The sequence below is a fragment of the Chaetodon trifascialis genome, chromosome 1 (genome assembly GCF_039877785.1).
Source record: "Chaetodon trifascialis isolate fChaTrf1 chromosome 1, fChaTrf1.hap1, whole genome shotgun sequence".
Taxonomy (NCBI): Eukaryota; Metazoa; Chordata; class Actinopteri; order Chaetodontiformes; family Chaetodontidae; genus Chaetodon; species Chaetodon trifascialis.
Window position 1 is genome coordinate 20,444,400 of NC_092056.1, and position 12,253 is coordinate 20,456,652.

At 44.5% G+C, this 12,253-nt stretch overlaps 1 protein-coding gene across 1 annotated transcript in view; it reads right to left on the bottom strand.

Annotated features, from left to right (window-relative positions):
- LOC139335431 (MAM domain-containing glycosylphosphatidylinositol anchor protein 1) overlaps nucleotides 1-10,225 on the bottom strand; it is a 168,831-nt gene extending 158,606 nt beyond the window's left edge. Inside the window, exons 1-2 of the mRNA XM_070969035.1 lie at nucleotides 9,608-10,225; nucleotides 8,309-8,398 (exon numbers count right to left, since the gene is read on the bottom strand). Coding sequence (XP_070825136.1) covers nucleotides 8,309-8,375 — 67 coding nt within the window. The 5' untranslated portion in view covers nucleotides 8,376-8,398; nucleotides 9,608-10,225. The remainder of the gene's footprint in view (nucleotides 1-8,308; nucleotides 8,399-9,607) is intronic.
- Between the last annotated feature and the right edge of the window lie 2,028 nt (nucleotides 10,226-12,253).

A 12,253-nucleotide genomic window follows, 5' to 3' on the forward strand; every position in this document is an offset into this window, starting at 1 on the left:
TAAAGGGGTGTATCTGTGGAAAGGGTTTGGATGAAGGGGAGAATTAGGATGGAATGAGGATGTAAAGTAGAGAATGGCTACATTTTGCCCCATTTTGACATGTAAAGGGCAGCTATATGGATGGCTGAGAAGGAAAAGAGGATCAGAGAGAGAAGAAGGGAAGAGAGGAGGATGACAGGAACATCTTTCTTGACAGGTACAAGTTTAGTAGATGGGTAAAGGCAGAATGAGGGAAGAAGAGGAGGAAGAGAGGGATCAGGATGTGTAGCTGGTGGCAGGTAAATTGCTACACTGACAACATGGGGACTTTTTAACATATCCAACAGATTATAGCCCATCTCCTCTGAGCCAGCTGAGATGCATGGAGAAAGACAGGAAAGTGTGAGAGCAGCAAACTAAACATTTCAAACATTTAAAGTGCCAGATTTTTTTTTTCACTGAAACCGTCAGGAGCAGGGGAGGAAGGGGGAGAGCAGTTTGCTGCTGAGGGCGAGCAGGTTTGAGAGAGCGAGTGCAAACCAGAACTAGAGAAGGAGAGGGCGAGATCTCAAAGCAGCACGCATCGCTGAATTATTGAGGCCAGACGTGTGTAGAAGCAGAAGATGGATTTCCAGCGTTGATCCCTTCCCGCTGTCAGAAAGTTTAGTCGGACACAACCAACTCCGGCAGTTGCGGTTGTTTTGTTGTTGTTCAGGGGTTTTCAGCACACACCGCAGGGAAAGGCAGAACATATGTGGGAGGAGCAGCCTCGAGAAGTGTAGTTTTAGCAGTGTGTGTGCTTCCTGCCACTCTTTAAGTCTGTACATATCTGTATGATAAGGTTTTCCCTGGCAGCCTGTAGCTATGTGCAGGTTTTCTATGAAGTGACAGATCAGTATAAGACTGTGCTGAAGGTGCGACAGGCGGTGAGAAAGGCTGCCAGTATGCATAGCACTTTGCACGCTGTGAAACCCCACCATTTGCTCAGTGTGAGTCAACAATATCACAAATATCTTTAAGCTCCCTGAGGAGATTAACACCTACTGTAAAGACTGGCACAGCATGTTGAGACCAGCAGACAGGGATGGTCACAAAATATCATAGATGACCAAATGCAATCACTCTAACTCTTATCTAGTACAGTCTAACCAACTTTCATGGAAATCAGGTTTTATTCGTACATTATTTAGAACATATGTTTGCCACATGGATGAAAAATTGGTCAAACCTTTTATCACTTTACTTGGATGTTTGACCTTCACGTGTGAGTTTGAAGCTGAGAGGCTGTTTTCACATTCATGTGATGGCGTGGGAAAGTTTCTCTGAGCTTTAATCAGAATTTAACAAATATACAATTTTGTGACGTCACAGCTAGTTTGGAAGCCCGTCATGATTCAATAAGGAACTCACATATGTGTGAAGTGGAAATTTGAAGCCTCCAGTGCAAATACACTGAGCATGGATTTGGGTTTTTTTGTTGTTGTTGTTGTTTTTTCAATTAAGCATAAGAGGGTTTTTTTACAGGGTAATTGAACTTTTTGGTTGAAAAAAACCTTCAGTCACCCATCAGTATTCCTAGGAGAGTGTTTTTAAATGCCTTAAAACATGTCTAGAGGAGATTATTATAGCCACTGTCTGTAGGATTTAAAAAAGTTCTGTGAAACCCCCCAGTGGCAGGGCCAAAGAAAGAGTGCTGAAAGACAAAGGACAGGAAGGTGAAAGAGAAGGTAGTGAAGAAGAAACAGAGTGACAGTGTGAGAGAAGTGCAGGAGGAGGCAGACGGTCTCTGATGTAAGCCATGTTCTCACTGCTGTTCACAACCGTCCTGTCGCCTTCATGAATAAGTTAGATGCCAAATGTTCCCTCCCTCTCATGTCCATGCGTGCAAATGCACACACACATTACAGCCCTTGTTCCTTCACTCTCAAGACCCCAGGATCAGGACCTGCGCAAGCACACGCACACACAAAACCACAGACAACACATCTACACTCCAACACCTTTGCTAGTTTAGCCCTACATTACAGCACATTCAAATATTATATTTCCCTGCATTCCCAAAGGTGAGCACAAAGGCACAAACACGGACTCATATTTGTGCATATTCCCCCCTGAAGCTGAGCCAGTACGAGGTGCTTGATAATGTCTGACAGAGTGACAGCAGTACAGAGGAGAAAAGTGAAACCTCCCTGACAGTTTTCCTACTCAGAGGGCACCCACGTCGTCCTGTTACACTCTGGACCACTCTCATCCAGAGAGGTGTGTGTGTGTGTGTGTGTGTGTGTGTGTGTGTGTGTGTGTGTGTGTGTGTGTGTGTGTGTGTGTGTGTGTGTGTGTGTGTGTGTGTGCGCGTGTGTAGGCCCGTGTTTTGTTACTGAGTGTGTGACACTGACTAACATCCCGGTACAGAGAGATGAGAGTGGGTGAGAGTGAGGTAATGATCTCTGAGTTCAGCAAAAGGTAAATGCACTCAGAGATGTTTGCACACGTGCATGTCTGCATGTGCATGTGAAAGTTATGCGTGGGCTCCCGTGCGTGTGTGGATGTGACCTGCATGAACAATAGCATCATCATTCGAAAGAGTGAGGCACAAAGACAGGAAAAAAGAAATGAAAGTGAGCAGACAGAAAGGAGGCTTTACATGATGATCTGTGAGCAAACAATAATTCTGTCAGCCCTTCAGTATAGACACATTTCAGCGTTTCACCTCTCCTCATCAAACTTCCAGCTTTGATTTCTTCAAGCCTGATTTAGAGAAAATATTTCAAGGGAATATAGATTCATTCAGATCAGTCAATGAGGACCCGGCAAAGAGGCTTTGTAGCGTAAATTGAGAGAAAACATCCAACGGGATTTAATGCATGCTTTAAGTAAAATTCACCTCTTAAAGCGACAGTTCAAATTTTTAAAAAGGATTTGCTTTCTTGCCGAAAGTTACATAAGAGCATGGACCAACTACATATCTACTGTACAGGCATGAGAGTGGTATCGATCTTCCCATTTAACTTCTGCAAGGGAGCTTTTATTTACTGTATTTGAGCAAGGAAATGAAATGAATTCAATACATTACACCAAGACTTGCCATATTACGCTTTCTTAGGAGAAATATTGCTATCTCACCTCACATAGGCCCCCAGAGTACCAGACTGCCCACCTCTACCTGCCGCCTTGTGCCCACCCCAGGCTCACAGTGGAACTGGTGGGAGGCAGTGTGATAAATCAGACCTCCCAAGACGTTGTCTTAGCACTCTTATCCTTTAGCCCCAGGTTGCAAGGCTAGTGTAAACCACAGTCAACATATCACTTCGGCCATAGGCCTATGGCTCTGCTGCTGACCTGTGGGTTAATAGAAATGTTGTCAGGCTTTAATATCCAGTCAGCCACACAGAAAAAATAGAAATCTGAAGAGAAGAGGAGAGGAGAGGAGGAAAGAGGAGGATCAAGGGCAAAAAAAAAAGTAGCAAAGAATGAGCTGACTAAGCATCAAAACAAGGAGGTTGCACACTGTATTGCATATGGTAACTTTCTCAAGGTATGACCCTTTTAATATGAAGGCAGCAGGAGCTACCTTGCCACACAATGGACCTAATTAACACAAGAAAAAAAAATGGGAGCAAGAAGAGATAATTAAAGCACCATGTGCACCAAAGTTTTAGCAGAAGGGATGAGATCAGAGTGACTGACAGATGAGTGGAGACAGACGCAAAAAGAGGAAGGGACAGGAGACAAAGAGGGGAGCAGGCAGACACCACCGCCTGAGTCTAATAGACAAAAAGGTTCACATCTAACATCTTTCAATTTTTAATTGTGGTGAACAATGGAGAATCTGATAGACATTACAAACAATAAATACACTTGCCAAAATTCCTCAGCTCCTTCCCCACCAGCCCATTATCTCCTATCTGCTCTGTGCAAAGAACAGCTCCCCTAATCGCCTGGCACTCCACACCATAATCAAGCTTCCAAAGCAGACAAACCCCTGAAATCTCCTATCCAAATATTGACCTGCTTCTCATGTCTCCTCTTGGACATATCTATCCATCTATCTATGTGTCTATCTATTTGCCTATCTGGACAGCTGGAAAAACAGTTTGAGCACCACTAATTAAATTCCAAGGACTTCAATTAGAAGCAATATAGAAGGAAAGGTCATTGAACAATTGCTGACATTACCGATCACATTCATGTGAAGAGAGTGCAATCTGTGTGTGTGTGTGTGTGTGTGTGTGTGTGTGTGTGTGTGTGTGTGTGTGTGTGTGTGTGTGTGTGTGTGTGCGCGCGCATGCGTGTGCTTGCGTGCGTGCGTGCGGTTTGAGTACAGTGAGCAAAAAGTAAAGCAAAGAGGTGAAGAGTAAGAGGAGAATAGTAGGTGTCAGACTGTGGGAGGTAAAAGATTATCATCATCTCTCGCTTAATGCTTCAGTCTCTTTCTATCACCGTCTCTCGTCCCCTCCTCCATTGCCTCAGAGCCACCAATAAATTATGGATGCTTATTAGAAAAGGGCAATATTCAGCATCCAAAATAAACTCAGCAGCAAGAGACATAAAAGAGACACAAACAAAAAGTGCTGATGTGGGGAGAGGAAGAGTTAAAGTCACATGGGAGCTAGTGGCCAGGCCAGTGAAACCTGGAATGATCTCTTTCTAGGTCACCGGCTTTCAACCCGTGTGCCATGGCAAGCTAATGTACTGCAGCGAGTAAAGCTCCACATTAAGAAGATGCTCAAATGTTGGGTGCTGCTTGTCGACACAAACACACACACACACACACACACACACAGCACAAATAAAAAACTAGCAATGTATTCCAAGCGTTTCATTCTTCCTTGGGCAACATCTTCAAAGTGATGTTAAATTTGTGCGCAATGTAGGCATATTAAACTTTTTCACTTTCTGCATCACTTGTAGTGCTTTGTTCTATGGCCAATGGCAAGGCCTCAACTCTCCTGCTGCTGCAAGGGCCTTGCTCAAATCGAGAAAAAACACTGTTAAGCAAAATCATTGATTTAAGTTCATTAAATTTCCTGTTAACAAGCACATAATGGCGCATCATATTGCCGGCTAATGCAGTTTGGATTCCATCTGCAGGCCTAGCTAATGGTTTCGTGTGACTTTGTCAAGCAATCAATAATTTGGTGTCCCTGTGAACTCTTTTGCTTCACAGAGTGTGATGCGATGCAGCGGCAGAAAGATGGAGAGACACTTTTCTGCTACACTTTGTCTGGACTGATGTCGAAACTGTTGAGTCCTTCAGACGGGATGTCAAATCCTGCGAGGCTGTCTTGAAATATTCTGAAGTTCCCCTAATCCCTGAGTATGTTCAGAGTTAGCGCATGTGAGTGACGCATCATACTTGTAATGCCTGGGATTACAGTATATCCAGATTAAAAGAAAGTTGAAAATCACTATATACATATGTACGCAGGGATGATCATGACCAATGTGTGGAGACACATATAAAATGCTTATCTCCCCCCGAAGAAAACGATAGTAAAGAGGAGAGAGTGATCTTAATAAACCTGCATAATAAAGCTTAATGTGAAAAAAAATGGTGCAGCTTTTCCTTTGAAGTACAGAATTGTATTTCCTGGGCTCACTTGTCCGTCCAATCTCCACTTGATGGACAGGTGTTACAAGCTTTTTGACAGCCTATCAAAATTCACAGAAGTGCAATCAATACTACACTGCTGCAAGAGAAACAGTGACTGATCCACAAGTCCCTGCTGAGCCAGCAAACTGTTGCAGTGGGATGAAAAGTGTGCCTGACGTGCAAACACGTCCCACTCACACAAGCGCCTGCGTGCGTGTGCGCACACACACACACATACACACACACAGACACATAGGTTTGCAGGCTCACACACTTCCCATCCGCACATGAACTCACACTCACGTGCATGAGCGCACAACACCTGCACGCACAGACTCACAGGCATGAGCTGATAAAAACACACGCATCCAAACAGACCCCAGAGAAGGCTACAGTAAATGAAGCTCACAGCCGTCCAAAGCGCTGACATCAATCAGGCACGCTTACACCGCTCGGCTCCCGACGGACGGTGAGTCGCATCTGTCTGCTCGAGCAAGTGCTAAACAATTCCAAAGTGAAGGAAACCATTTTATGCATATCTGCATACACAGCGAGCGAGCGTGCCAGACTCGTTGGCTCCCTTCCCGATCTTCTCTATTCGTGTTGTTTACTGAAATTGTGCGAATTGTGAAACGGTTTGTTCTCATTGAATGACTCTTTTTAGCGATGATGACTTACCTACAGGAAACAGTCCCTGCACAGGTACGCACAGCTGAGCACCACCACTACACAAGCCACATGGGAAACTGGGGCCTGTGAAAGCTGCCCAGTTTGATTCCCATAAAGCTTGTAGGACTTTTCCTCCCTCAAGAGAGACTGACAGGCTGTTGCACATAAAACAAGTAGCCTGTAACTCTGGAAAAATACAGAAAAAAGAGCTAAATATCATGCAGCCTCCAACGTTGGCACTGCGTACCTCTCTGCTTCAACCCACTGCATATTTGTGACAGCACCCATGAGGCACGGATGCACACATTTTTAATGACAATCAGTGTATCGCCCTGTCGAGAACCCAAAAGTGTTTCATACAGTTACTATGAAAAAAAAAAATAAATGAGGACAAGAATGCACAAGGGCAAACTGGAGATGTGAGCCTTCTGCAGGACAGCATAACTAGATCAAAAAAGTCACTCCGTGAGGAGACGACGATTGAAAAAACGAACACACACTCCTGCAAAATGATTGCTGGCATTGAAAGTAAGTTCTAGATAGCATGTATATTTAAACTGTTATGTTTCCAAAATACCTGATATATGTACGCAGGAAATATTTTGGAAGGAATATAAGAGCGAGTTCCAAACAGATTTATGGCAAATCCTGGCTTTATCGAAGAATGTGAGGCTTACACCTGCTGCTAAAAAAAAAAAAAAGATCCCAGATAAGTATGTGATGCTAGTAAAACTCAGGTACAATCTTTTTCATTTTAACGCCAAGTTTGACAATTCCTATAAAAACAGATAGTGGAAAAAAATAAACTTCTTGAGATCTCATCCAGCACTGTCACAGCACACAGACAGTGCGCCGTCTGAGGCTGAGAACAGATTTTGGAAAGAAAGTATTGTTTACTGATGCAGAAGTCTAACGCTCCAAAAAGTGGTGGTGAAAACAAAATACATACAGAACATATTAGAGGCCAATAAAAGATCTGGCCCATGTAAGTTGGAATTTATACTAAAACTGACACCTGCATGTTAAGAATTAGAGCTGATATAAGCTTGATTAGTTAGCGAGGACTTCTGCATGGGCCTATGTTTCAGCACATTTGGCTGACAGATTGTCAGCATTTCTCAATGTGACGGCAAGCTGCGGGATTGCTCATGACAACAGCACTCTACGCTACTATGACTAAACAGACCTTGTTTTCAATGGCTGCCACATGCCTTCAAACATCAAAATCAAAGTATCAAAGCTGACAGATCGGTTTGTGTGCTTGACTTGCCCGAAGGGACAGGCTGGATGCATATCTGGACAGGTGCCTGTAGCTGAAGAAACTGAGCCTCTGTAATACAGTGAGGCCGTCTTAAGGAGAGCGTTATCCTTAAAAAGCACAGTGTGACTGTCCTGTTTAACCTGACACAGGCAGAGCTTCATCTCAGGGAGCTCTGCAAGTTTTATCCTCCTCTAGAAACCTGTTGTCTGTGCGTGCGTGCGTGCGTGCGTGCGTGCGTGCGTGCGTGCGTGCGTGCGTGCGTGCGTGCGTGCGTGCGTGTGTGCATGTGCAGTAAGCGTAGTGGTAAGTTATATAGTGGCCAAACTATAACCTCCATGCAGTAATAACCATAAACCTTTAAACAATAATTCAAAGTCTGATCATACTTTGTGTAATAAAGCATTAATCTGGAGACTTAATGTGAATTTTTGCCATAAAGATTAATATCAGCTTTAAAACAGAATTAGATTGGGCTTACAGCAGGTGGGTTTCCCCTCCACTACTCTGCTGGATGTTTTCCCAGCCCCCTCCTGTGACTTCTAAGAAGTAATATCTCCCTCTCAAGTTAATTTGCTGTCGATCTCCCTGAAGCTATTCTCACTAGTTTAAATGCCAGTTATTATACTGCCTCCTATTAGAGCCTACTGAAACACGGACAATATGTGGCACGGAGAAGCCCTTAATTAAGGTTATGGGCTAATAATTGAACAAATTAACATCACTGCTGCAGTGGCGCTTGCTCAGCCTGCACTAATAAAGCATGCATTGATGTAATAATAGGAATACATTTGTCAATATCACATTCTTACCGTAAACTCCTTGGCCCCAGGCGAGAGGACAGACACTAGAAAATAACAAAATCCAGAAAAGCTCCATGTTCAGCTCAGTTCCCTCATAACCTAAGAAAGAGTGAGACACACACAGACACACAGAGAGAGAGGGAGAGGTGAAAACGGAGGCACAGAAGGGAACAGCCTGCAAATTTATGTGGCAAACAACAGGTGACAGCTGAGTGATTGTTATCTAAAAGGAAGAGGAGGTACTGCCAATTGTTTTTGTCATGTTCAACTCCGTCCCCTTCAACCCCTTAAGCCACGAAAATAATATCAGCGCCCGGCCGCGCAGCCTGCATCCAATAATTCAACTTAAAGGACACCAATCACAAAAGGTGGATTATAGAAAGTTTACAAGCAGGGCTGTGTGTGTTAGAAAATTGGACATTGACAGGATTGTCTGCTGTTTATCGTGACTAAACCCCCTCCCACCGCCTCACCCACCCACCTTGGCTACTTCCTCCTGGGGGGGGGGGGGGGTAGTCAAGACAGGAGAAAACGGAGGATTAGGCTGCAGTATTCATCAAGGATTATCTACAACAAGTGGGGTCATGCACCTTAGACCCCCACCCACACATACACACACCATTTGCTTTGTTAATCCTTTCATGTTGATGTACAGGTTGTTGTTGTTGTTGTTGTTTTTTTAAACACTTTCTTATTTATATTATCAGCAGCAGCATCTTTAAATACATCGCAGGATGGTTGTGTCTTTACACAATCCATAACCTGTGGAAAACCTGAGAAAAAAAAGCTTGAAAGGCAGCTGGAGTCAGAGGCTAATGGACTCTTATGTGACTCTTATGAGCGAACAGGAGGATTTCCTCCGACGTCTGGCCCTCGTATTTGTATAACGCCTCTGAGTGGGCTGCATTGACAGGTTGTATTACAGAGCGCGCCGTAATCAAAGTTTCATTGTACGATTCATGGGAGTTAAAACCCTGTATTAATGTGAGGATGCGGCAGCAGAGTTGCTTATTCTGACATGTCTGGCATCGTTATGCGTTATTCTGTATATAAAAACAAAAAAAAAAATCGTGATGCAAATTAAATAAAGGTATGTAGACCAAAAATCTGAGGCATCTTAACTGGAATTAAAGCGAGGAGGATCATGTTGCTGATGCAGAACAGAGTAAAATCAACTGTCTGTTTGAAGATGCATATTCCATTCTTAAAAATGTACACAGACAAGATGCAAAGTCAACAGACAGTAACCCGGACAAAAAATTAAAAAATGTAGTCTGTGCAGGCACATCATCCCCGCTGCGTCGCTACCTTGTCTCCGAGGTGCCGTCCTTTGGGTCAGTCTGTTACACGGCGCAGCGCGCACTCCTCCCGGCTCAGCGAGGAGGATTCCTCCGCTCTCCGTGAGACAAACCCGCCTCCGTGTCTCTCCACAAATTGTGTAGAAAAGTTATATATCCTCCTCCAATTGAGCGTCCGGTATGAGCTTTACAATTCCCGGAGTGTATGGTGGAGAGTGTGCTGAGCTCCCAGACCTCTCGAATGATCTCCTTGGTGTGTTAAACTTTTATTTTACGCACAGATAAGCGGGCAGCGGAATCTTACCGCCGCTCGGCTCCACAGCAGAGTCCCTCTTCCCAAGGATGAAAATGAAACCACTTTCCCTTTGAAAAACTCAAGCAAGGCTAGTTTGGCAAAAAATAAAAAATAAATAAATAAATAAATCCTATACACTCCTCTTTTGTGGATTATCTACTTTAAAAGGCGTGGCTGAACTGGCTTTACTGTCTCTCTCTCTCTGCCTCTGACAGCCTAGTGAAGCCCCTCTAACACAATCATGCGCTCTGAAAATGAGCTCCCCTCCGCTCGTTCAATCAGCGCTGTGTCTGTGGACTCCAAGTGATGCTGGCCAAGTGGAATATGTGCGCTGACTGAGAACGACCGCCCCTGTCTGTTAAAGGAGAGAGAGGGCTGGAGAGAGGGGAGGGGAGGGCGGACAGAGGCTTACACATAGACGCGTTCAAGCCTCACAGCTTCAGACTGAACAGGTTGTCTAAAGAACAACACTCGCTCCCCCTTCTCTCTCTCTCTCTCTCTCTCTCTCTCTCTCTCTCTCTCTCTCTCTCTCTCTCTCTCTCTCTCTCTTTTCCCCCCGTCCCGCTCCTCAATTCACTCAGGAATAGGTTTCCGAGGCTGTTGGGTGCCACAGGATGTCTTTAAAAGCCGAGGGGGCAGCGGTGCTTTCTGTGTTTTCCTCTGTTTTCGACTCTTTGGCGGAGTTCGCCTGCTGCGGTGCCACCAAACGTCGATGCCAATTAAAACTGAAAGGCGCTCCGAAAGTTTTTGGCCTAATGGAGAAGCCCTTAACACCACCTCCCCTCCCCGTGGACCAATTATGTATGACTGCAAAAATAGACTGACTGTTGAACCCCATACACTCTATTTTCCTCTCTCACACACGCAGAGAAAGAGACGCATGCATATTAAAATATATTAAAAGCTTACATTCTGTTACACACTCGCCCCCGCCGCCTCTGTGTCTTCACTCATAGGCATCAAGAGTTGTGCCGGCGTGTTTTACACTTTCCATCGTGGCCACAAGGGGGCGCGCCCCAACTCACTACCACTATTCGGATGTACGTGCGCGTGCAGGGAACGTGCGTGTGCGCGCGTGCGTCTATCTTGTATGTGGTTTGAAATGAGCGTCCTGGGAGACGCTGCTTTATCACTGAACAGTGTGTCTGCGTGCAGCTGGATTGAGTGAAATGGACACTTAAAATATCAGACGGCCTTCTTATCAGAGCAGCACAAGCAATCTGTCACTGAAGGGAAGGAACTCTCCATTTCAGCGTCTCTGTTCATACAGTGCAGAAGTTATGTGTCATTTCTCCCCTTTTTCACACAGTTTTAACTATGACTATGGCAAGGATGGCTTGGACTGATGTACAGTATGTTCATTTATTTGTGCAGAAGAGTGGGTGATAAGAAGGAGGAGTGGAAGAAAGATGGAAAGGTAGAGCTGGAGAAGTTGCCACAGTTCAAACGACACAACAGTGAGCGTCATCATCAGACTCAGAAGCATGTGAGCCTGTGAATAATATGAGACATTGCAGACAGCGAGATTTTAAACTGCCCAGTTTCCTTTTCTTTTTCCAGGCTCGTTTGTTGCACGACTGGCTCGCCTTGTTCAAATCCTTCTGTGTGATAAAGAAATGAATGCACATTTTAACCTTGAGGATTGACTGCAGATGAATAGCTGTTTGGTAAATATTTAGTCTGAAGCACTGAGTGGGAGGATTTTGCAATTTCAGGATGATGTGTGTGTGTATGTGTGACCAGGTATTTATCATGTTGTGGGGACAAAAATCTGTTGACACAGTCACATTGTGGGGACTGACCTCCCTTAAGGAGACAAAATGCAGGTCCCCTTAATGTAAATCATTAAATTTTAGTGTGCAGACTGAGGATAGGGCTACAGGTTAGGTAAGGTTAGATTAGGCACAGGGTTAGGAACAGCCAGACAGTGGTTATGGTTAGGGTTAGGGTTAGGGTAAGGCTCCAGGAAATGAATGTAAGTCTATGTAATGTCCCCACAAGTGATATAAACACATCGTGTGTGTGCGCGCGCATGTAGTTGCAATCCATTTTGACTGCACAAAATTAACGCATCTCAGCATTAATTGTATCCCACAGACCATTTACCTCCATCGGTGCAGCATTTGAACATGTCACGGTTCATCTTGTGTATTTGTATTTTTTCTATCATCAGACATAGGAGGTGTGTGACCTGTGATGCTGTTTCTCATTCGACACCTGAAGTTCTGCGTTAATCACAGTCTCCTCCAGTCGCTTTCCGTGTGGTCTTATCTGCAACTGATGTATTTTCTGGAAATATATTTGTAACACACACAGAGTGTCTGACAGTAAAGCGGTCTACCACAGGTGCAGCGGCAGCTT